Source organism: Lycorma delicatula, chromosome 4 (assembly GCF_047948215.1).
Source record: "Lycorma delicatula isolate Av1 chromosome 4, ASM4794821v1, whole genome shotgun sequence".
Taxonomy (NCBI): domain Eukaryota; kingdom Metazoa; phylum Arthropoda; class Insecta; order Hemiptera; family Fulgoridae; genus Lycorma; species Lycorma delicatula.
In genome coordinates this window covers 151,882,040-151,909,896 of record NC_134458.1, presented here as the reverse complement: position 1 = coordinate 151,909,896, position 27,857 = coordinate 151,882,040, and the positions used below count along the sequence as shown (strand labels likewise).

The following is a 27,857-nucleotide window of genomic DNA, read 5'->3' as shown; positions in this document are numbered from 1 at the left end:
AAAAATTGTTCTGGAATACGTTTTATTCAATTTTTCGGGTAAAAAGACTGAAACAATCAAACTTTATTAAACTTCTAAGAATTTCAGTACCGTTTCATCCTTAAAGCAGAAATCAAAGCGAAATTTATCGCAAGCTATTACTCGAAAACAAATTGTTACCAGATACTCATGTTTTCTTTCTTTTCATTTGTAGAACATATCCGGAAATAACGTCCGTTTCTTTGTGTCTGAGTACACATACAGATTAAAAGTTAAAATCTTTTACACCTAATACATAACTAAAAGAGTGATTTAGAAATTTTCCTGGAAACGTTAACAACCCTATCTTTAATCTAAGAAAAAAAAGAGGAAATTTCATGAATGAAGACCGAAGACATTTTTCGATATTATATCTTTATATACTTATTCATACATTTTTTAATAAAAAAGATTGAATGAAAGATTTCAGAACTTAAGCGGGAATTAAGGTCAGGAGATCATTTGATATGGAAACCACCACACATATCACTAAGGCCTGCCGGCCTGCTGCTATTCTTGACCGGCCTGCTGGCCGATCAAGAATAAAACTATTACTCGAGCCAAAATTATAAAATTGTAATAAATTCATTAATATACAGAATGTCTCATGAAGAAAGGGAGAAATTTTCAGAACGTGTTCTACAGGTGAAAAGAATGAAAAGTTCACGTAAACATAGGTCTGGAAACGCTTTATATTCAAGTTTCAACTAGCGAAAGATTTCGTCCGAACTTCAGCTATTCTAATAAAAAGAAGCCCTACTGTAATTTCTCGAACCCAAATTAAGCAGTAAATTTGGTGATTTCTTATGGAGATTAACCTGCGAAATAGGATAAAACAGGTTTCAGAGCTGTAACTCCAGTAGGTTTTAAGATGTCCAATGTAAAACACAAAACTCGATGTCGAAAACAAGTGTTATTTAGGTTTGTAACACAATAGCTTTATTAAATGCGGAAAATTTAGTAAAAACCTTTTAGAAAATATAATTTTGAGGAAATTAATGTAAATACAGCCAATAAAAAGTAAACAAACTTTTAAAAATAGCTTTTTATTGAAGACGAAAAATAGACAGAAAATCTTATTATTCTTTCGGTACCTAATTATTCCTAATATAGCAAAACAAAAAAATAAATAAAATACCTGAAATTATAAATGGTAACAGAATAACAAACCTCAGTTATAGTAATTGTTAAAAAAGCCCTCCTGCACAATGTATACAGCACCCTGCCCGACCTAAAATATTTCCGATGGCTTTCCGTATCATCTTAGGATGATTTGGTATAAATTTAACGGCATTTCGTATTTTAATGAGTAACTCTTCTTTACTATTAACTTTTTGTTAGTATACTATCGTTTTTATATAACCCCAAATGAAGTAATCTAGTTTTATTACTAAATGTCTCGCATTTATTAGCAATTTAATAAAGTTATTTTACTACAAACCTAAAAAAAAAATTATTTTTCGACAACGAATTTTGCATTTTACGTCGGATATTTTAAAAGCTACTGGAGTTAAAGTTATGGAACCTGTTTTATCCTATTTCCCAGTTCAAATTACATAAGAAACCACAAATTTTATTCATTAGTTTGAAACCCAAAAATTACAGAGGGCTTCATTTTATCAGAAGAGCTGAAATCCGGACGAAATCTTTCGCTAGCCGTAACTCGAAAATAAAGTGTTTCCAGACCTACGTTTATATGAACTTTTTTCATTATTTTCATCCGGAGAATATGTCCTGAAAGTTTCTTCGTGGTACACTCTGTATAAATAAAATTGAAAGAATATTTTTTTCACCAATTTTGTAGAAAAATTGACGTATTTGGGAAAAAAAAATTATATTTTGAATAAATACTTTAAATAAAATTCGTACGTTACATCGAGGAAAATATATAAATTTCACGCACGCTCCACATAACGTAGATATTAATAACTATACAACTCCACAGATGAGAAATAGGTTTAATATTGAGTTCAGTCATAAATTAGTCCGGGTTGAGTGACTGACACTGACAGAGTAACGGGACATTTTAATAGCTGCAATTATAATACTGTTTAAATGAATGAAATACTACTTTTATAGTTTTGCCGTGGTTAATGATGTTATAAAGATACTTTTTAATTAAAGAATGTTAACTGATCACAAATCAAGTAATAATTAACCTTCACGCCTTCGCGTGCGCATGCGCGTACAAAAAAGTAAGAAACTAGAAATTATCAGCTATTCAAATTTAGTGAAAGAATTTTATTTAACATTTATAAAATTAGTATAAACACGCATAAAATTAGTAATCTATCCGTACCCTAACATATGAATTGGGACCAACTAATAAAATGCATGAAGTTAATGGTATTATTATTTTTATATTTTAATCAAATTTTGTGCTCTCTATAGGACCACAATTAAATAGTCTCGCTTATTGCTATCTTTTGTTACCATAATTTTTTTCATTATGCATGAATGTTCTTTTTGACTTTGTTGGTTCCATTCCGTTCTTGTAATTTTCTTCTGAAATTCTTCACAAGTTTTGAGTTTTTGTCTGAACGTATCTGCCTATAATTTCATACTTTTCTATTTTTACTTCTTCATTAACTTGTTTGAACCACTTGGTAATAAAAAAATAAATAAATACATTTGTTTCTTTGGCGGAAGATTTCCTTAGGTAGTCTGTTTTCGTCCATTCTACTACTAGAAGGCCAGTCTCGGTTTCCTAATCGCGTCTAATAGTTTTTCTACTATCCGGAAAAAGTCATAGTTTTTCATAGTTTCAAACCACCTATCGCTTTTCTGGGTCCTAGATTCTAAGTTTACAAGTTTGTTTATCTCTCCTTGGTTTAAGGTTGTTCACTCGGCCGCGTGTAGTACATCGGGTGTATAATGTCTATTTTATTATACTTGAAATTCGTTTTTTTAATTTATAAATATACTCACACAATAAGCTTCTGAGTTTTGTGATGGTTTTATTGATTTCTCTGTCTAGCCCATCGGACTTTCTTACTTCTCCAATGTACTTATAGCTGTCAGCTAGCTCTCTTCATTTACCTATCTTGTTTTAAGGTGTTTGGATGTATTTTCTGTTTCCTAATTTTTAAAAAGAATGTATCATTATGTCTTTACCACAATTGATGGAAAATATAAAAACTTATTTCCTTTTTTAATATGTTTCATATTATTTTTCAAAGGTGCAAAACTATTCAAACTGAATTCAGGTCGAGTCGTCCATTCTTTAAATTACAATTCATAAAGATTTTGAACAGTATTTTAATTTTAAGTATTTCCATTTTTAATATAGTATTTTATAAACATAGTCATGACAAATGTATTATTATTACTGCTTTTATTTTCTCCAAAAACTTTCTCCTAATATAATCACATGACCCTAAAAAACATAAAAATGATAAATATGAACCACAGATAATTTTAATTTTACACGTTTAAGCAATAACAACAGGTGGCTATTAGTTAAATACATAAATAACATTTAGAAAATAAAAAACCGATTTGCCTAACATAGATATATAAATATTTATCAACACACTTTTAATACTTAGAAACTGTCACTAAAGAACAAAGAGTATATATATATATGGTTTGTGTAGAACAAATCATACGTTTTTTTCCCCGAGTAATAAATACTTTAAAATATAATTACCTGTCATTTAAACAAAATTGAGGGGTTATTAACGATGTTTAAATAATTACTAAAATTTTTCATGCACAGTAAGTTTATATCGAAGTAAATAAAATGTTTATAGAAAGAGTAAAAATAAGCATAAATTTGTTACTTCTGCTAGTATTTTTGTAAATGAGATTTAAGATTAATAGAAAAGTTTGTAAAAAACAGTAATAAATACAAGTCAATGATCGTCTTATTTTATTCCCGTTTTTACAAAAGTGAACTAATCTTTATACTGTTCTTCAATTAAATTTTTTTCCAAGATTTCAAAATTAAAACTATATTTCAAAGAAAACGCTGCATGAGCTTCTTTGTTACAACTGCAGTGTGCAGCCGACGATTGTCATGGAGAAAGAAAATGCCTGATTAAAACATTCCTCTCTGCTTAATCTTATTCATCCACCATGGTGAATAAGAATAAGCGGAGAGGAATGTTGTCATTAGGCATTGTCTTTCTCCATGACAATCGTCGGCTTCACACTGCAGCTGTAACAAAGAAGCTCTTGCAGCGATTTCGTTGGGAACTGTTTAATCACACATCATATAGCCCGGACTTGGCTCCATCCTATTTTCACCGCTTTGATCTCATGAAACGCTGGCTAGGAAGACAACATTTTGGCACTGACATCGAGTTGCAGACCAGCGTAGAAAAATGGCTGAAAACACAGGCGGCTCCGTTTTATGACGAGGGTATTGGAAAGTTGGTACCACGCTACGACAAATGTCTAAATCGGAGTGGCGACTATGTAGAGAATTAGCGTAACTATTTAAGTACTTGTTAGACATAAAATATTTTTTATTTTCACTGTTGTTTTAATTTCGTGACCGATCGGACCTTGAAAAAAAAATAACTCTCGTATATACATACATATATATAAAATTTAAAAAAAATAATATTTTTCTTAATTCTGAATTATTACAATAGGTTTAAATTTTAACTAAAAAATAAGTAAAAGTTGCAATCCAACAATGATAACGGATTACTAATTGCAAGAAAAAGGTATTTAACTGATATAACTTATCAAATACCACACACACACACACACAAACACACTCTCTCTCTCTCTCTCTCAGCCACTTAAAAATAATTAACTTTCTTTAAGTCATATCTGTACGTTAAATATTTTACACTATTAGGTTTCAATCTTTGTAAACTAGTTCCTATAATATCTAACGGATTTAGTGCCAAATTTTTAGACGACGATATAACCTCCATTTATATTTCTCGTTGAGACTTGGTATATTTTGGCATTAAAGATACTTGGCATTAAAAATACTTCTATCACCGCACTTTCTCCACTCCTAAGTTCCATCTCACTTTAATATGCATACTCATATATCCGAAGTAAAGGATAAACTAGATTTCCGTCCAATCAACCAATACACCTGTGGAACATGGATAATATATATATATATCTTCAATTTACGCCTGGACTGAATACGATTTTTTTTCCACTTAACCCGATGATCTAAGATACAATCCAAGATTCCAAGAACTAACATACGTTTGCGGAATTATTTTCTCATTAAGAAACACTTGAGTGTTGATGAAGCGAAAAGGTAGAAGACAAACGCTTGTTGATTTTCTTCGCCGTCTAAATAATAATGACAAAATAAAAATGATTCAGCAATTGCTTAAAAGTTAATCTATGCAGGTCATGTAACCTTTTCATTAAAATAAAATCTTCTGCTTAATTTAACCGGAAGAAAGTTTTTGATAAAATTTTTATTTCATTTATTATTTATTGCCAACAAAATAACATTAAAATATAAAATCCGATACAATATAAACATTATAAATTATTTAAAAGAAATAAAGTTTTGTTAAATTCACTTAAGTAAAAAAAACACTCAGCCTCCTTAACGTGAGTGGTAGCGTCTCGGTCTTTCATACAGAGGTCCCGGGTTCGAATCCCGGTCAGGTGGTCCCGGAGGTTAAAAATAAAAATTGTTATTTTACATTTTATTTTAAAAATAATAGGTTATTTTTTCTTCACCTTTTGCTGGTGAGGGCATTCATGTAACTATAATAATAGATCAAACCTTTAAATCGATAAAATTAAAAGAGAAACGTTGAAAATGCTATCCTTATTACATGGGAATAACAAAATTATATCAGTTAATTGCGATTTTAGCAATAATTAGATTGCATGGTTTGACAAAAAAAAAAAAAACCAAGAAATAGATTAGTTAAAAATATTTAATAAAAACTAGCGATAGCGCTAGATCTCACTTCGCAAGATTGTTCGTCGACTTTTTCGTTCAAGGGGAGTGGAGGATTAGCTGAGGTAACGGCTGATCAGAGGTGGTTTTTATTTTTTTTATTTCAATTCACTACTGAAACCGACTGATTTCTGATGTTTTAAAGAACGATGCAATAATACATCAGATTTTTTTATTCGATATCTCTCAAAAATGGGAGGTAGAAGGGGGCAGGCGACCATTGATGAAATTATCTAGAGGTTGTAAGTTTCATTTTAAAAAAAAATGGAGAAATCGGTCCAGTGGTTGATACTAGCGGACTCTGTCAACAGTTTTGCCAATTTTTTTAAATATATAGATGATAAACTATCTACAAGCACATTAAAGAAAAACCTATTTTCAATTAATTTCGTTAATTCATTGTTGATTTTATTAAAAATAAATAATTCATCTTCAAAAAATTTATTTGATCCAAGGTTTATCAGTCCTGTAATAATATAAATAAACTGTCTTCGTATGATGGAAAAATTTGAACGATGCTCCTCATATTTCTTAATTTAATCATTTTTTAATTAGTAAATATAATAATTCACTCTTAATTTAATCATCCTGCGTCACGGCAATGGGTCTCAGGTTTTTAATTTAAACCCACCGGGTTGGTCTAGCAATGAACGCGTCTTCCCAAATCAGCTGATTTGGAAGTCGAGAGTTCCAGCGTTCAAGTCCTAGTAAAGTCAGTTATTTTAACACGCATTTGAATACTAGATCGTGGATACCGGTGTTCTATGGTGGTTGGGTTTCAATTAACTTCACATCTAGAAATGGTCGACCTGAGTTTATATAAGACTACATTTCATTTAGACTCATACATATCATTCTCATTTATCCTCTGAAGTAATCCTGACGGTGGTTCCGGAGGATAAATAGAAAAAGAATAAAAGGTTTTTAATCAGATTCCATAAATATTTTATCACTTGAACAAACTCTATGTTTATTTAATACGTCTTAATTATAATTTTTTGCGTTGTAAATAAAGTGTTCAAGTGAGAATCAAAAGTTCCATTCCAAACTGACAAACCACATTTTAATATTGATTGTACAAATACACAATATATAAATTTTATTTTATTTATTTTAACTATTAATTTTAGTCTATAGAATAAGGTAGAGATGAATTTCAGTTTTTAAAAATAAAAAAAGTTTGGGCCTCCCACCAAATTAAATTTTCATCTATAACTATGAAAAGATATTTCTGGCATTTAACTTTTTAATCTACATTTTTTAATTTATTTGTAGTGGTACTAGTACGAAATTTAAATATATTTATTGTTTGTTGAATACTAAATTTTCGTTTACACTTTAAACAGATACAGCTATTTTTCGTGAAATTATTTAAATTTTATTTTTTAAATTACAAAAAAGAATAATTATTAAAAAACATAAAGTATCTTAAACAGAAATGAACACAAATACAAGGAAGTATGCACGAGTTGAAAAAAAAAATAAAGATAGCTGGTATAAAGATAGCTCGTTTTAAAAGTTAAAGCCTGTTCAATTTATAAAACCATCAGTGTATTGTAATTTCTTTACAGTAACAGTGTGGTCAGTAAGTCCTTAACTTTGAGTGATCTAAGAAGGTAGATATACAAAACAGTTGGCCACCATCTTAAAAACGTTAGTTGCAACTGGTTACCCGTACTTCGTACGGGAAAAGTGTATTTTTCCCGGTTCATAGTGTTACTCGACCGACTTCGTTTCTTTTTTTTTATTTCAATTACTTTTATTTTGTGGTTTTTAGTCTAGTAACCGGAGACAGGTGCAGCCAGTCGCGTTGTACATACAATAACAGTGGTTGTGTTGGTTGAGCCGCCGCGCCGTAGACCACCGCATCCTTTAAAAAAATCGAAATTCAAAAAACCCGAAAATGGTTTTCAGATATTTATCAGAAGAGTATTTGTAAGCTCAATCTAGTGAATATCTTGTTTAGTATAGTCGGAAATGGGGAAAATTTTCATTCATTGTTTAAATATTTTTCACCATTCTTCACCCTTTTCATGATCGAATTTCGAAAAATCTACAAATTGATTTTTAAATATTTACATGAAAATTACACACACCAAAACCCAAGTTGATATCTTCGTTTGTTACAGAGAAATTAAAATACAAAAAATAGTTAATTTTATTATCCTATGTTCACCCTTTGAACTCGAAATTTAAAAAAATCATTTCTTGTAGGTGCGCACTTTTACACCATAAGAAGAACGTGTGTATAAATTTTCATCAATCTATCTTCAGTATTTTTTGCTGGGCATTGATTATGAGTTAGTCAGGACATGTTTTATAGATACAGATGTACATATATATATATATATATATATATATATATATATATGTTAATTGAATGTCACTCATACTGATGAAATACTTACAAAAAAATATTATCGAAATAAATAAATACTAAAATAAATGTTATACAAGAAATATACAAAAGCGTACTAGAATATTCACGGTATATTCCATATCGACCGAAACTTTATTTTAATGAACATTTTAAAGAAAAGTCCATTTTTCGTGATACCAAGGTTATATTTCTCTTACCTATAAATAAAGATCGTGCTTAAAAAAGCGTAATCTGATGAACATAAGTATGTGAAGCGATATTTTAAACTCATATAAACACAGATATTTTAGATGCAGCAATGAGATATCAAAATTATTTCTGCTAAAAGCACACGATATCTATTGTCCAAAGAACTATTAGTTCATTCTGTATTCACGACAAATAAACCTGGATAAATCTTTAGGAAGAAAAAGTCAAATGTATTTAAAATATTTATTATAGACTGACAGTAACATAGCCTGCATGATTTTATGTATGAGACATACATTTTGATTTTCATCTTTCTTTCCCTGTGTATATATAAATAAATAAATCTTGTAAACCATCTCTATTTATTCAATCATGAAATAAATCTTGACGTAAAAAATGTATGGAAATAAAGCGAAGATACATGGATAGACGTATTAATAAATATGCATAGATAAACTGATAAAAATATAAGAAGACAAGATGATAAGATTAAATAGCCTTACGATAGATAAATCACTCATTTAAATGTCCAGATAAACATCACTGTATATAACTAAGAGAAAGAAATAGGAAATAATATTTAAATTTTTAAAAAATCACAAAAAAACCAAATAACATTAACATTAAAAATGAACGACAGTAAAAAGCGAAGTACATACAAAATGTACGAGTATAAAACTAATAAAATAATTGTTAAGACAAATAATTTAATACGCTATAAAAAATAAACAAAAATTCTGCATAAATAAACAATTAAATTTTGAATGGTGCCGCAGTATGACAAATATTTCCCCAAAAATTAATTATGTATATATATATATATATATATATATATATATATATATAAGTGGATAACCTTTTGAGAAAGTCTCCAATTTCTTTCTCTATTAAGAACCTTTTTTTTCTTATTTTACGAAAAATGTTGAATATGCTCAGTTCTACATTTTCAAACAAAATAATTATTATTTATTTAAAAAAAAATATATTTGCATAACCAAATAAAGAAAAATACTCCAATTTTACGGCCACATTTATGAAATAAATAATAATATATTAATAAAGAAAACCTTCGACCAATTCGTAATTGAGAAATGGGATTAAAGTGATTTGAAAAACCTCCAGAGATTTAAAAGAAAAAAAAATAACCGGAAAAAAACAATAATAGTGAAAAATTTATAAAAATTAAAGGATTCCAAAACAAAGGTGAACGAAAAGGACACAAGAAAGAAGAGAAAAATACTCAGAAAGAATGAAAAAAATGTGCGGAAAAATTAAGAAAAAAAAGTTAAATGAAAGACAAAAATGTTAACTTCAATGTGAACATAAAATATGTACTCAAAATAATTTTCAATAGCTGCTTTTAAATTGTGAATTATTTTAAAGTAATTATTTTTTATTAATGTTTTCAACCTAACATTATTTCATACGTTTATATTTAAATAATTAAAATGGACTTCAATCAAAAGTATTTTTATCTTACAATTTGTATTTTATATTTATAATTTATTGCACTGATCAGAGTAAAAGATTTATTTATTAATCTTTCCTGGCATAAGCGCTATCGCTGTTTAAATTTTTTGAGCGGGAGCCATTTATCCCTATTGAAGGAGAAATATATATAGAACCTGAAATACTAATACGATAAAAAAAAAATATCATAAAATGTCGTATATTTTACTCAGTACCGTACCTGGATGTTATGGGATATAATAGGGAACAGTGATGAAGGTGGGAAAATTCTCGTTTAATTAATTGTAATTCGGGACTAAGCTTTTACACCACGATACTACTGTTTTCTAAAACGCCAGGGAATTTTTCAAAAGAGTATTTTAATATTAAGTTGAAGATTAAGAATTTGTATAATGAGTAGAATACAAAATTATTATCTAAAACAGAATTTATTTTAACACACCTCGGTGAAGTGGCGGTTCTGTTGACAACGACGTCACTAGGAACAATCGGTTCTGTTTTACTAGGTCTTCTGGCATTATTGTTATTATTATTATTATTGTTAGCAGCAGCTACACCCCTGTAACAGATAACAGATAAACAAATATAATTTACATTATATAAAAACTGAACAAAATTTTATATTTCCAAATTTTAATTACATGTGACGCGAAGCAATGACATTGAAAATATTTAAAGTTGTTGGTTTTACGTATGATTTTTCCACATTTCAGATCTGTCATAGATTTCAACGAAGTATTAAAAGTAGAAGTTTTTTTTTCACAATACAAAAATCTGCTATAATGATAGATCAAAAACCGATTAAATGATCGAAAAAAAATTTTTCTACATCAAAGATATAATAGGTACGATTAACTATAGAGATACCTAATACGTCAGTTGTGTTCTCGTATAAATCTCGGATTAGAAATTAAATCTTTAGGTAAGCCAATTTATTAATACAGCATCCTAAAGTCTCCGCAAAGAAGCTATTCTTCACCGGTTGATATATCGAGGAAACATACGGTACGTACGTGAATTTAAGATGTAGCTACTGAAACGACTCATCTGACACTTCCCACGATACGTACATAATATAAAGTATTATGAACAGAAGAAAAAGATTAATCCATCTCCGTCCCTTTGAGATCTTATACCATAACACAGATGCCGATTTCAATATCATTTTAAGTTATAGAGCAATATAAACGGGCCAAAAACTATTCAATTTCGTACTTCTTTCCTACATGTCCTGTTTTATAAATTGAACCAGTAAGTTTCGAATCAAAAAAAAAAAAACCGTGAGCTCTAAAATGGAACTACCCTCAAAATATATCTATCTAATTAATAAAATTAAAACGTACTCAATTTGATCGAATTTAAATTCTCTAATACAAACCAAGATTTAATAAATAAAATGAAGGCTTTCCGAATAACGTTGAAAGTTTCATTCAACTAATAATGTACTAAATTAACTCCAGCAATTTTAAGTAATTTTTCATAAACAGTCCAACTTAAAATTTTGTGCATGTACTTTTACATGAATGTTTCATTAAGTAAAAAGATAAACTTAAAAAAATTGGATTCTAAAAAAATACTAGATGTAATTACATTTAATTATAAAAATAATAAATAATTCCAGTATATATATATATATGTATATATATATACTAGCATACCCTTCACGGCTTCGCCTGCGCTATATTTGTTACTTGCCTTTCCCGTCGCGGTCAGGGGATGTTTAGCCGGTCAACTTGTTAACTCATGTTTCTGAGAAAAATAATGATGAATAAAAATTAAAGTCTATTCAATTTACAAAAGGTATCAGTGTATTGTAATTTTTTCAAAGCAACATTCTGATGAGTACATGAAACTTTGAGTGATCTCAGGAATACGGGTTTCAAAACAGTCGGCCTCCATCTTAAAAACATTAGTTATTGCTGGTTATCCGACCTTTGTGCGGGTAAAAATAATATAACCGGTTAAGTTACTTGGACAGATTTTGTTTCTCGTTTTTTTTTTTTTAATTTTTTAATTACTTTTATTTTATGTTTTTTAGTCAAGAAACCGGAGACAGATGCAGCAAGTCGCATCGCACATAAGTAACAGTACCTCTGTTGGTTGTGCCTCACGCCGTACACCGTCACACCCCTTAAAAAAATCGAAATTTAAAAAACCCAAAAATTGTTGTAAGATATTTGGAGAGTATTTGCAAGCCCCAATCCACTGAATATCTCGTTTAGTATAGTCAGAAACGGGGAAAATTTGCAAGCACTGTTCAAATATCCTTATCTTTCTTCCTCTTTTTCAAATTCGAATTTCGAAAATATCTATAGATTGGTTTTTAGATATTTACATGAAAATTACACACAACAAAAATCAAGTTGATATCTTTATTTCTGCAGAGATTTAAAAAAATAATCAGGTTTCAAAAGATTCAAAATTCATTTTAACCCTTTAACCTCGGAATTTCAAAAAATCTAGAAATTAGTTTTTATATATTCACATGAAGATTGCAAACATAAATATCAAGTTGATATCTTGATTTATTACCGAGAAATTAAAAAAAAAAATTGTAAATTTAATGTTACTCCATTTTAAACCTTTAAACTTGGAATTTCAAAAAATCCTTTTATAGTGTGCACTTAATTCGTAAGAACATGTACACTAATTTTCACCAATTTATCTTCAATAGTTTTTGCTGGGCGTTGATGAATCAGTCAGTCAGAATAAGTTGCTTTATAAGTACAAACATAGAAGATATGTATTTTTTTTTCGAACATTATATACCATAATATCATATAATTATTTAAATCCACTACATACAGTTCAGTAAAATATAAGAACTCTCACATGTCAATCTGAAACGTTTTTAGAACTTTAGAATTTTAACATTAAATTTTATCTTTAAAATGTTATTTATATTTAATAAAAATAATTAAATTTTTCACTATATATTTTACTTATAATTATGAATATTTTATAAAAATTGGTCTGCTGATGATGGAGTTAAAGCTCTGAAAGTGACACAGATAGATACGGGAATGATGTTATATTGAACTGTATATGGTGGATTTAAATATATATATATATATATATAGTGTCACGGAACCTGATGATTTTAAAATTTAATAAAAAATATAAAATATAATTCAACTATGTATGAATACCAAGAATCTTTAACTAGACTCGTAATTATTTTTTAATCACATCAACAATGACCACTGATAATCAGAAAAAGTTATAGATTTGTATAATACGGTATGAAATGTAAACCAAACCATATTCCATTACACTGAAAGAATTGGCAAGTGGAAAAAAAAGTTACCATTGTCTGTTATATTTCAAAGAAAGACTATTTTATGACAGGTTTTTCACGACAAATACGAATAGAGGAAAAGATGACCCATTTTAAAACTTAAAAGTTCGTTTACGGACTGGTTAAGGATAAAATACTTCTGGGACAAAAGATCTGAAAAATTTCTGTAAAATTAATTATGATTATTTTGAAATCATTGGACCAAAAATATTGAAAGTTGATTGGTTGTTAATAAATTTAACTAAATTATCATTCCCATAGACATGACATCACTGTGAACAATATGTTTTTTTCACCAACCAGTTTTCCAGCAACTGCCCGGTCTGAGTGTGTTATATAGGCAAATGCAATTACCGCTACCGGCTTTCCAGGCCTGACGTAGCTGCAGTGTAACTGTAAATACACTTGTAAAAATTTAGTCAGGAACAGATTCAGATCAACTGCTCCTGAGACGTGTGGTTAATTGAAACCCAACCAGCAAAGAAAACCGGATCCGAAGTCTAACATTCAAATCCATATAAAAACAACTGCGTTTAATGGATTAAAAATGTATTACATATCAATAAGCACGGGATAGGTTTTAACAAGAGAAGGTGACACATCAAGAGCAAAGGAGGAACTGATAACAGTGATAATAAATTAACCGCGTAAAAATATTTATGTTTTTAATATTATAACTAAATAATTTTTAAATTACTTTTTTATTTTTCTTCAGTCATTTGACTGGTTTGATGCAGCTCTCCAAGATTCCCTATCTAGTGCCAGTCGTTTCATGTCGGTATACTCCCTACATCCTACATCCCTAACAATTTGTTTCACATATTCCAAATGTTGCCTGCCTGCACAATTTTTACCTTCCACCTGTCCATCCATTATCAAGGCGACTACTCCATGATGCTTTAAGGTGTGGCGTATAAGTCTGTCTCTTCTTTTAACTATATTTTTCGAAATGCTTCTTTCTTCACCGATTTGCCGCAACATCTCTTCATTTGTTACTTTATCCACCCATCTGATTTTTAACACCTCTAGCACTACATTTCAAAAGCTTATAATCTTTTCTTCGCAGGTATTCCGATCGTCCAAGTTTCACTTCCATATAAAGCTATGCTCCAAACATACACTTTTTAAATATTATTAATTCAATTAAAGTTACAAATTTTTAATTTTAAAACTTTTTAAAATTATCATTTAATTATTTTACCATATTCCTTGGTTTAATTTTAATAAAAACACACACAATCCGCGATATACATGAGTAAATATTGTACAACAAAGGTACTCAATTAATTAAGCCTGCAAACGTTTATTATAGTTTACGGAGTAAACTATAATAAACAACGTGTAATAGGTAACTTCCGTTAAAATATTTGAGAAAGAAAGATAGAGAAAGAGAGAGTGAGCGGACACACAAATTTATCTTTTTGTTAATGAATAACATCAAGCTTTTTCGGTATGATAACATTTTACTGAATTACTGCGCACTTAAAATAAAACATTAACAAGTGTAGAATAACATTTAGTAATTTCTACAAGAGTACTGTTACTTGTTTTAATGTTGCTTGTCGCTTCATTAATGCCAGACAGTGAACATACACATTTAAACAAAAATACCAGTACATACAGACTTATTTATAAAATTAAATACACGTGTTGTTTGAATGACGCTAATAATAACTGAAATCGTTTGTTAAAATCTGTTACTATAAATCAGTTTCAATTACAGTTACATCAGCAGTACGAGCATTTTAATTGTAAAGCTTCAATTTGAATTTATTTTAGTCAGTTAATAAATCTATAATTATAGCTGCAAGTACAATGTGAAGTATCTTTCGATTTACTAAAAATAGAAAACAAAACTGTTATGTCCTAACTGATTGATTCACCAACGCACAGTTCAAACAACTTGACCTAGGCAGATAAATTTTGAAGGGTATATTGTTTTTTTTTTTGTTTTTTTTTTATAACGTAGCTATCCATTAAGTTAGGATTTTGGAAAACCTCGTCTGTAAGTGGCTAAACAGAGGCGCAAAATGTTTTATGAAAATTCTATTTCAGGAACCGAAGGTATTACAGTCATAGAAATTGATATTACAGCGATATTTTGTGACGACACTCCTTAAAATAAAATTAACGAATTTAACATTCTGCAAAAATCCAGTTTGGGGATAAGCAACCAACGGGAGAAAGCAAAGATTTTCATGAAACTATGATAACTCAGGTATCAGTCATGAAAATCGGTATTTAGACTTTTCTTTGAAAAAAGCACATGTTTCACAATCTTTCAAAATTCCAATTTTGGGACTAAGAAGGCGAACCAAAATTTTGTATAAAAACTGTAAATATCAACGACATGTAATGAAAAATGATTGTATTCTAGGGAACGACTCCGGTCAACTTTCTCTGTTGTTTTCTCGTTCAAATTCGATAAGAATTATTCTTACTTGTCACTCAACTAAGATTTAGAACAATTATCGTGGAAAGTTTACTCGAAATTTATGATGGTTGTAATTATAACCAACCGCTAAGGTGAATAAATACAGTCTAAATAATTAAGTAATAATTTAGACTTCCTGTATAATATAAATTTTTTTTTTTTTTTTTTGCCTGATGACTTAATTCAACACGGAAGTTTGTCGTGAGAGTTTGGAAATGGACACTTTATAGGGTATGAAAACTGCCATACCTGACCGGGACTGGAACCCGAGACCTCCGCTGAAAAACTGAGACACTATCTACTCATCATCGGAGGTCAGCCTTTTTAATTAGCATTTTTGTATAAATAAAGATATTTATTGAAAATTTTGTTAAATATTGTTTGTAGGTTTTTAAAAGTATTAAAAAATATATATATTATTCTACAAAACAAATAAAAGTAATATGATTTAGTTAGGATAATAAAAAAGATTTTTGAGAAATCCAAATTTTGTAATTTTGAAAAATATTCTTCTGTAAATCATACCACAAAAATATTAGCTTTCGCATCGGCTAACCTGTTTATTTTTCTTTTATTTGGCTATCTGTTATTTTTTCCTACTAAAAAACTAAGTGGCTAATCTAGAAAGGGTAATTTTTAGATTTAAAAAAAAAATAATGATAAATTCGTTTACAGTATCTATAAATTTATTTCCCCACAGGGGTTCTACCTTTTAAAATATCAGAGCCAGCAACCCTGGGGCCCGGATTTGATTAAAGCTGTTCTTTTAGCTATACGCAAGCTGCATGTTACACCCAAAATACAGATGCAAAACATTACACATACGGTTAAACATTAATATATTTCCTTAAAATCATATATCATCGTAAAATTTACATAAAAAAAGAACAAAAAGTGACTAACGCGTGAATAAACACAGGAATGAGAGAAACTTTTAAATAATTCTAGTAGTTAAGAAATTATATGAGAGGAGATCCTTTGACCTAACGCCTCTATCATTAGACTGAATCCCAGACGCGATATGACTGAAGAGAGAAAAGCTTCCTTCAGAAGGATGAAATAAGGCAACATGAAATTCATAATAAGCATAAAGAGTAAATGAAAGAAAAAAAATTAATTCACTAAAAATAGTTTCATAAACAAGATGTACTCGTACTTAAGAATTTTAACTTTTTAGCGAAATATACAAAATGCATTCAGCCTTAAAAAAATGCTTCTAGCTTAAACAAAATCAGGTTATTAAAAAATCTGTATATTCCTGTATTAACGGTGATAGATTACCAGAACAATCTTTTTTTTTAATTTATAACTACCCTTTTTCAGCTTTACATTAGAACAAATATAACTTAAAAAAGGATTATTTTTTCCAAAATGATCAAATTGCAAGATAAACCTGGAAATTGATAACTGTTAAAAAAAAATCATATGATTTTTAAAGATAAAATTTAAATATTTTGAAGTTATTTTTAAAACATAAAAAAAAATTGTTCTTAATTCAAAAAGTATGTACAGTAGGGCCTCTCTTAACCGAGGTAATTAGGAGTGTTACCAGTTCGGATAACGGAATCCGCGTAAAAGAGACCTTAAGTTTCGTTATTGAATTCGGGCATATTAAACCGAATTGGTAGCAGAATAAGCCACGAATTAAAAATGATTATAACAATATTATTATTTATTATTTTATTTTATTGTAATAAAATCAATCAACTCTCGCATCGACGTACATAAACTTAGTTAGTTTGATTTTTTAACGAAAAAGTCTGTCACCTGCTTTTATCTTAACCATACCAGCGCGCGATCACGTCAGTTTGTAGTACCGTTAAGTCGAGGAAAGAAACATCGTTTCGTTGTTCTAAATATTGGAGCGCGTTTGTGAGAAATACAGTTTCTTCGTTGTGGCTATTTTTTATTTTGATTTTTATCAATTGGTTCGTCTTCGTCATTGGAGATTTCATTAACCTCTTCCGTCGTACAAGTAAACAACATAACACACTACACGGTATTACAATACAGAAGATACACACTCATAAAGCATAAACCGATCTTTACGCTTATAGTAGATAACAGAAAATAAAGAGAATTTACCGTTCTGATTTACTGCCACGCCCCGTAAATACTCAATACTAATTTACTACGTAATAGTAATTACGTAAAACGAATAATCTTCAGTAAGAGGCTATAATAGAATTCATACATGGAGTAAATGGCATCTCAGTTAATTTTTTGTTTGTTTTACCATACTTCAGACATTTTGTACCTGAGGATAACTGTGGATTTAATGAATGTTTTGTAGTATAGTGAAAAGATAACATGCCTGAGCGGGATTCGACCCGCAACCGCCGGATGAAAGGCCAAGACGCTACTCGGCAGCCTGTCATTTCGGTTAAGAGAGGCTTGGTTAAGGGAGGCCCTACGGTAGTTATAATTTTAGTGTATTAGTTTTTATTTTTATCCAACACAATAATTTCGATGACTCTTTCTGCATTTTGTGAAGGAAGATATCCTGTGCAGGTTCCACTGGAAATATTTCCTACGTAAATTAACTGGAAAATTTTTATGGTCAATATAATTTAGTAACAGACTACTACAACGTAACAGTACAGAGTGTTCAAGTTAAAAGAGGATCATCACTTAGTTTAGTCTATAAATAATAATTTACTGGCAAACATTTATCTAATAATTTACAGAATTGAAAATTATGTCTATTAACTTCTATGCACTTTTCAATATGTTTGATCATGTTCCTGGCTACTCTTGTTACCTGTACCCAGTCTATTTCCTCGATGGAATTGGTAATGTTTGTCTTCAATTCCTACAAAGTGTGTGGATTGCTTCTACAAATAAATTCTTTTAATTTAAAACCCACAGAACCCACAGAAAGAAGTCTGGAATAGTCAGATCAGGGGATATTTGTGGTCACAATCCTTTAAAAATTCCACCGAAAAAATCCTGTAGTTTCTCCATAGTAAAGCGAAATGTACGGCAAGTGGCGCTGTATTGTTGGAACCAACAGACACGCACGCTGTTCCTCTTGCAGCAAGGTTATGAACTGTTGGATAATTTCTTGGTAGACCGCAGCATCCACAGTTTTTAAAAAAAAACAAGGGTTCTATTATTCGTCGCCTTGAAACTGCACACCATCCGCCTACTTTGTGTTGGTGTAGGGGAGATTAAAATAGAATGTGCGGGTTTCCAGTACACCAGGTCAGGACCTGGGGTACGTGGTGAGATCAGACCTGGGTAAAACTACAGGTAGTTCTGCCTACTAACATACCCACCAAGATGAAACGTTGTTTCATCTTTTGAACAACACTTGATTTAAAATGCCGATGTTGCCTCTAATGAAGTTCTTGAACCATAAACAATAGTGAACCCCTATAGTATAATCAAAAGTTAGCTCATGGAAAACCTTTATACTAAATGAATAACATTTCATTACTTCCTTCACTGCAGTGTGGGCTGAACCTAGTGAAATGTTCTTATCTTATCGGCTTAGTCTACGCAAAGATCTACGAGGAGATCCTGTACAAGCTGCGTTGTTAAAATTTATTGACCTATTTGTTAAAATTATTGACCTGTGTCGAACACGTTTCTGGTCAACACCGAACCTGTTCACAAATGCTTTAACTAACTTCTGAATAACACCTTACACTGGAGCTTCCTTTTAAATTTCTCCCAGAACTTTCCCCGACACACAGCATGAGACTTCGTGTTTAAATAAGTTTCTATCACGAATACACATCCTTCAATTGTTAACCGCAACAAACAACAACACATGATTGCGCTACCTTGTTCAAAAGCCAGTACTCGAAAAAGACTGGTAATACACAAATGTGCAGCCAATAAACAGTCCTCCCCACTCCAGCTCAAGTAGCACCAACAAATTCTACTTTATTTTACCCATCTCACAACAATATATGCATTTGAACAAAAATATAGGCCCCACATCACTCATCAATATAAACGATGAGTGATGTGGGGCCTCTTTTTAACATGAAAACATTCTGTGTATATGTATATGTATATATATATATATATATATATGTATATATATATATATATATTTATATATATATATATATATATAAAATAAAGACTGACTGGCCCATTGACATGCAGCTCAAACCGCTTAACCTAAGTAGGTGAATTTTGGAGGGGTACATCGTTTTTTTATAACGTAGTCTCATACTAAGTAAGAATTTAAAAAAAATTCCATCTTTAAGGAGGTAAATTTTTAATTGAGAATTTTATATCTCAGGAACCTAAGGTGAAAATTTGGGAAAATAGGTATTTAAACCACTGTAAAGTAAATTATACGTACGTAAAATTTTTAAAAGATCCAGTTTTGGGAGGCGCAACGTTTTTCATACAACTATTGCAACCTAAAGTCATTACAGTCATGAAAATTGTTATTTTATTTTTATTTTTTTGAAAGAAAAGGCATATGACACATATTTTCAAAAATTCAATCTGAGGTCAAGGGATTAAACCAAACTTTTATATGAGAATGATAAAATTCAACAATATGTAATGAATAATGATATAATTATAGTAAACGACTCCGGTCCACTTTCTACATCTTGTTATTGCTCAAATTCAGTGAAAAATATTATTTAATCGTTTAACTAACATTTAGATTAATTTAAACGTAAATAGGCCATTTTGTCAATATGTCCACATAAAACATCAGCGTTTAAATTATAAAGAATTTTAAACAAATTTTTCTTTTGAAAATTCAAGTATAAATCAAAAATCTACGCGAGCAAAGTCGGGAGCCACACACACACACACACACACACACACACACACACACACACACACACAATTTTTAAAATGGCTTTAATTCTTCAGAAAATTATTTATAATAATTACTTGACAAACCGTTTCTTTGGTGAACTAAACTTGTTTCTACAAATTTGACGTCACTAGTACAATATCTTCTCGTAAAGTACAGACTACTAGACAATTTTTGATACGTATTAGTTTATAATAATGTATTTTTCTTCTTAAAATTTACAATTTACTTAATTATTAAGGAAGATTTTTTATTTATTTTCATAAACGTCATGCATTAATCAATTTTATATAATTTGATCATTTCTATCTTTCAATACAGAAAGTTTAATACGGGATTTTTTTTTGAAAAGCATTTACCGGTAATTACAATATTTAATTTATATTTACTGATTTATGATCATTAAATCTATAAAACTTAGATTAATTTTCTCTAGTGATCTCTGTGGTGGAGTGTAGTAACTCTGCCCTTCATCCGGAGGTTCTGGATTCGAGTCCCATTCAGTTATGGCTTTTTTCACATGATACAAAAAAAGAATCATTTTATTATCATCCATCGACAGTTGTTAAAATATGCCAGCCAGGATAAAATGAAATATAGAGTTAATTGCTTTTGGGCTTTCTGTCCTTTAAGTCAATTATTTGATATTCAACAAATGTATCTATTCATTGATCCGAGGAAACAGATAGTAAATATTTAATTATATCAACACCAAAAAAGTTTCTCTACTATAAAACAGCAAGAAAAAATCTGACAATAAAGATTTTTGCCTTCAAATAATGATACAGGAAAGTTGCCTAAGATTACTTTTTTTGGGGTGGACGGCATTTTATGATGAAGTTTTATTGTTATTATCATTACATGTTTAAATAAACCAAAAAAGTTTTTAAAAAATTCAGAAATCGATATTTTTAACTTTGATCAGCTCCGCCATTCCTAATATTGCCCCCAAAGTATTATTTTTTTTTGGGTCTCTTGCACTACTATTAAGCCTAGGAGACAAAAAAAAAAATTCGGTTAAAAATTATGCACTAAATAAAAAGATAGCTTTTTACGATTTTTGTAAGGAGTGGGAGGGAACATTTTGAGGGAAATTAAAAAAAAAAAGGTAAATAAGCATGCACGCATGTACTAAGCTTACTACAAAGTGGAGTTATGTACGCAAAATTTTGAGAAATTGACTCCAAATAACTACCTCAAATTTCTCTCCTGATGATATTGAAGCCAAAGATTTATCAACCAATTGCCCCTTATACAAGAGTCTGTGTACAAAATTTCAACAAAATTCAGTAAAAGCTTCAAACACGCTAATATAAGTAAATACGAACATTATTCCCATGTTTTATTTGGTTTTTGGGGTCCATGAGTTATTAAACGTAGAGAAATGCAAAAAAAACCCATACCTTATTTTTTTATTGCTTACAATACTTTCCTTCTTGCAGCATAGCTCTAGAGCTATGAAATTGTTGATATATAGGAAATTTAAAATTTAAATTTCCTATATAATTTACATCTTTTTTTAAAAATACAATTACAATTATTTTAAATTAATTTATAATTTATTTTAATACAGTAATACAACATTTATGAAATACATAACAGTATGAAATAAAAAAAAAAACATAAAATAATATTGCAATAATTATGTAAAAAAAGTTATTTAATACGTATAGTAATTTTAAAAAAACATAAATAGATTGGTTTTGCAATTTTCATGACTTCAGAAAATAAGCAACTTTTATTCCTCAACGTTTAAATTTATATATTATTATAATAATTATTATTTAGAATCGTTTAATGAACAATTAACCTCTCTCGTTATTCTTATATAAGTATTCTCCTTAAAGAAAGTTATGAAATTATACGAGTACTATAGAAAAACGTTGTAATCGCTTGGGTTTACACACCCTATTATACTTCTACTAACAATTATAATTTTTCTATTCAGCAATAAAACAACTGCTAAACGTCCACAGCATAAAGGTAGAAATCCACCGGGTTGGTCTGGTGGTGAATACGTCTTCGCAAATCAGCTGATATCAAAGTCGAGAGTTCCAGCGATCAAGTCATGGTAAAGGCTTTTATATGGATTTGAATACTAGATCGTGGATACCGGTTTTCTTTGGTGGTTGTGTTTCGATTAACCTCACATCTCAGAAACGGTCGACCTGAGAGTTTACAAGATTACACTTCACTTACACTCACATATATATTATCCTCATTCATCCCCTGAAGTAATACCAGTAATACCGGGAAGTGATTCCCGGTGGCTAAACAGGAAAAAGGAAGGAAACATAAAGGTCGAGAGTTAAACCCCCTTCAATCAACTCTACTTCGAAAAAGTTGAAATTTATCCTAATGATCTTAGGAAATTATCTAAGATCTATTAGGTATTACCTAAGAATTTGTTCCTAAAAATTATTAGGAACAAATTGTCGATTGAATTGCAATATCAATAAAAGATAAAATTCATCCCTCAAATAAATCAAGTTTTGGTTTATTTAAATAAAAGTATTTATAAAATTATTCCTACCCGTTTAATAAAATTTGAATATATTCCAGCAATGATAAATACTTCATAAAAACATAAAGGAAAAGAAAAAAAGCAATTAAAAAGTTTCAACTTTTTGAGAAAAGTAAAAATGTTTCAGAAGTACTTATTAAACTACCATTTATGCAGATGGAGGTAATCTTTTTCAGAGGAAAAAATTATGAAGTTCTACCTTCTTTCAGATGCAGTTTTTCTGAATATTCGTATATTTTCAAAAGCATTATTAAAACTTTTTAAACTTTTGATAAAGAGTTTGTAAGAGATTGTTTACACTATCAGACAAATGCCACCTTACCAGAACAGTTTTATTTTTAATTATTAAAAAAGCTAAAAACTAATAAATTTCCATATAATGTTATACAAATTTTTGATCATAAGACTGCATTCAATAAATTATGAAAACTGTAGAAACCTTCATTTGAATATGTTGGGTAATAAAAATTAATTAATATGAAATAATACAATCGGTCTATGTAGTACCAAAACATCTATCGAAAGACTAAATAAATAAATTATATTATTAAAGATAACTAAAAATTCATAATTTTTTTATGTTGAGAAATTACTTATTCCGGAAAACACAAAATTTAGTTTTTAATTTTTTTAATTTATTTTTATTTCAAATTAACAAGTACGTTTTCGTAAGACATATAAGAGACTGCGTCCTTACAGAAATTTAGATATATATTTTTCAAATTTATACATCAATTATCATACTACATTAAATACAGAATGTCCCATAAGTTTCAATACGTAGAATAATAAACATTTTTTTATGAAAACCATTTTTATTTATATAATATGCTCTACATAACTACCATTATTTTGAAAACATTTTGATGCGCGTCCTTCATTTCTGCTGAAGAATGATTCTCCATCAAATTATGTTTGTAAAGGCGCTGGTGATACGTTCCTTGAGATTATTTATGTTTGTCTCTTTTCGTGATACATCATGGCCTTCAGAAAGAAATGTTTATTTTTCCTAGGTATGGAAACTTATGGAACACCTGTACAATCTGAAATACCAATAGCTCTTAAATGAAACCTATATTTATTACCTGGATAAAGAACTGCTGATTGCATCGTCAACAATAAAAAATTGAATTTAAAATTAAAATATTATTTCAAATTTTACTTGCCTTAATTTCATTTCATAAAACCTTTTTGTAAAATTTATTTAAAGCATGTAAATTATAATTTTCTTTTGCGAAATCCGAGTACAAGTCTACGTATTTGATATCATTTTTGTCGCTTGAAATGTTTACTAAAATCTATTTTGAACGTGTAAAAAAACCTAAAGAAAGAGTTTAAATCTTCATCCTATAATCTATGTTACTTACAGTAAATATTGGTTTTTATTTTCCTGGCATCGTATTTCTACAGCTGTGCTGCAGAAAGGAAAGTATGGTAGTCAGTAAAAAAAAAATGGGTTATGATTTTTTTTTCATTTCTCGACGTCTCATGACATAGGAAACACAAACAATGTGGGGAGTAATAACAACCCAACAAGCCAACCTACGTACGTATGTAGTACGTAGGTTGGCTTGTTTGAATCTTAATAACTTTTCACTGCATTAACCGATTTTGATGAAATGTTTTACAGAGACTCCTGTATACGGGGCAAATTTTTTACAGTTTGGGGTCGGGTCAGTATCTCCAGGGAGGTATATAATTTGTCTGGGTCAATTTTCTCAAAAACTTTCAAACATAACCCCACTTTATTTTTTGCCCAGTACATACGAGCATGTTTATTTTACAATGTTCAAAAATAGTTTGTCCCAAAATTCCCCCTTCCACAATGACGGAAAAAACTATCTTTTTATTTATTGCATATTTTTATGTCTTCCTAGACAAAGTAGTAGTAGTAGTAGTGAAAGTGACCAAAAAAAAAAAAAAATACTTTGGAAGTAATATTATGGCTGGGGAGGCGATCAAAGTTTAAAAATATCGTTTTTTTGACTTTTTATATCTTTTTTTTGTTTATTTAAATACGTAATGATAATTTTGCAATAAAACTTCATCATAAATTACCCACCCAAAAAAAAAAAAATTTAGCTTTTTTTCACTTATCGTTATTTTTCCAAATATAAGAATATATAACAAAGGCCAGGAGAGTATTACAACTGTATTGTCAGCTTTCTTCCTTAATTGAAAGAATTAAAGCCAATAATGTATTTTTCATCAAGATATAGAGCCGCATTGACATATATTTCAAGTAAAAAAATTGTAAACATTCCTAGAATTTCAATCGTGTGAATTGTTGCCTCCTAAACAAATTTATTCCCCAAGAGTTATTAAAATATATTACGACGTTCATGCGCAATCCGGTAATAGCAATCTACGGTTTAAATAAAATTAATAAATATCATCGTCAAAGCTAAAGTCCTTTTGCTTTAATTTAGTAATAAACACGAGAATAACATGAATATGCGACTTTAATTATATACACGATAAACAAAAAATGTCAGTAGACCTGTTTTACCGACTATGATAAATTAAATATCAAAGTAAATTTTCACAGTCGGGAATCATATATATTACAAAACGTGATTTACTCAGCAACTTAAAACATTATTATACGAAAAATGAAAGTGAAAAATAAAACACGCTTTCTATTTTAACATTTAGATTTTTTTGTGTCTGTTACCCCATCTAGGGGACGGATCTGCTTTAATAAGAACACAGCTCAAAGGGAGACTCAGAGAGAATTATTCACCCTCGTACTTTTTCCGCCATCTTCATACGGATGATGTTGACCAATATTGACCAATTGATATAGACCAATACACTGTTTGCCATGCCCCTTTGGTTCGCAGCACAATTCCCATGTTGTTATCTGGGGAAAGCTCACCGAATTCTCTCCGGCGATGCTTCCCGACGCTAAAGAAATCAATCGCACACCAAGTGTTTTGCGATGCCTGTCCTCGCTGCAATAGTGGCTACGGCAGACGGTCTCAAAATTTGTGCGCACAGATATACTTTGAAATACCCGTGACTGGTAAGAAAATGGATCAACTCTTATCCCGGTTTCACGTCTTTGCAGTTCAGACATCTCTGGTAGTCAGGGATCAGTCTGTAGGTCCATCAGCCCTTCTTCGACTGACCCCACTTCTCTTGCTACCTGCAGAGAAACGATGCCTCCGCATCTGCTTTACTTGTTCCCCTGTACATCTCCTATCTCTTCCCAACGAGATCTAAGGGTGAAAATCCGGCCATCACGCTGTTGACGTTGCTCGAGGTGGTCATGTACCAGCAGCATACCCGAAGGGTGACAACCCTGTGCACCCGGCTAAGAATTGCACAGGCTTTCTCCCTTTCCAGCGCAGCGGAACAGACTGGGTTCCGTACAAAACTTGCGAAAGCACCATCTGGGATAAGAACCTACGATTTTGGCGATCATCCGACCGATGACAGCCGCTGTTTTTTCGGCCTTAACCGACGCTGTCTCTGAAACGTGGCGTTTTCATCTATCCACACCTCAAGGTTGTTGACTGCAGGGGTAGGTTGGACTAATGTGGTACCGTCTCTAAACAAAATCGGGATCAGCTTACGCCTATCCGAGACTATTTAACGTTTACTGCTCACCCATCATGTAATTATTTGGATACATTTATGCCTATAATCCATTCATAAATTTATATAAAAACATCGGTAAAAGAATAATTCCGGTTTTTGAGTTTTAAGCGAACATAGATTTGAGGATTTTCGATTTGTACGAGATATTTTAAATTCAGTTTTTCAACCACTTTTAATTAACACCTTTTGATAAGTGTTAAATAATACTAGTTGTTAAGTGAAAACAAAATGACGTTTACCATCCGACACTTTGTTTCCTTCTCACACTTGCGTAATTATGAAAAATTGTTCATATCTACTTTGTAAAAATTAGTACGACCGTTACACAGTTAAAAGTACATTAATATATCTTCTGTACAAAATGGCAAACTTTGGAAAAATACGATATATTCTGTAACACTTAGATACGAGTGTCAACTTATTGATAACATATTCCTGTCAGATATTTTTACAAAGTTTCCTACTGAGCGAAGGAAACTGTATATAAACAACTTTCTTATGGCTGTGACGAATATAAAGCAGAAAATACTCAAGAGTTGTTTTCTCTAAGAGTAATGATGCACTTTATACAACCAACAGTCCCTGTAGTATAAAGCGGAAAAGTGTAACTATCAGAACTAAACGTCACCAATAATTCAACGGACTAATATGTAGCACAATATTCGGCTCGGGGATGTAAAGAAAATATACATATCACAGAAGTACAAGGAATTAAACGTGCAATCGATATTTCAGCCTTACAAAGCTAATATCTACTTTCTAATTTTGAAAGTTTAATCCGAAATAAATTTATTTACGGTGTTATTCTCTGTTTTGTTTTTTTTTTTTTTTGTTAGAGTTGGAAACGTGATTGAATTTTGTTCTCGCGAGTAACTACCCAATTACGTTATATGCCAGCTTGCTAATAATATTATACTCGAAAGATTATAATAATAAGACAGATAACTTACGTTACCTCATCCTTATTTGTACTGAAGTACCTGCAATATGAGCTGTAAGCATATATAAAGAGGGATTTTACCGACGTCGGATTATATAAAGAAAAATAAAGAAGTAAACGGGAAAAAGGGTAAAATGGGCTACTGTTTACTACGGTCGTTACCCTAGACAACAAATAAACAGACACGATGACATACAGCAAATTGTACCCATCCGGCCTTTGTCTCTTTACTTTACTATTCAACTGTACGCACTGATGACTACTATGCCGACCTGTCTACATTAATTCTTTCCCCCTTCCAAGTTTTTAT

General features: G+C 30.2%; 1 protein-coding gene across 1 annotated transcript in view; it reads right to left on the bottom strand.

The window, feature by feature from the left end:
- LOC142323961 (uncharacterized) overlaps window positions 1-27,857 on the bottom strand; it is an 884,711-nt gene that overhangs the window by 461,458 nt on the left and 395,396 nt on the right. The window contains exon 2 of the mRNA XM_075364382.1: window positions 10,396-10,512. Within this exon, the coding sequence (XP_075220497.1) occupies window positions 10,396-10,512 (117 nt within the window). The remainder of the gene's footprint in view (window positions 1-10,395; window positions 10,513-27,857) is intronic.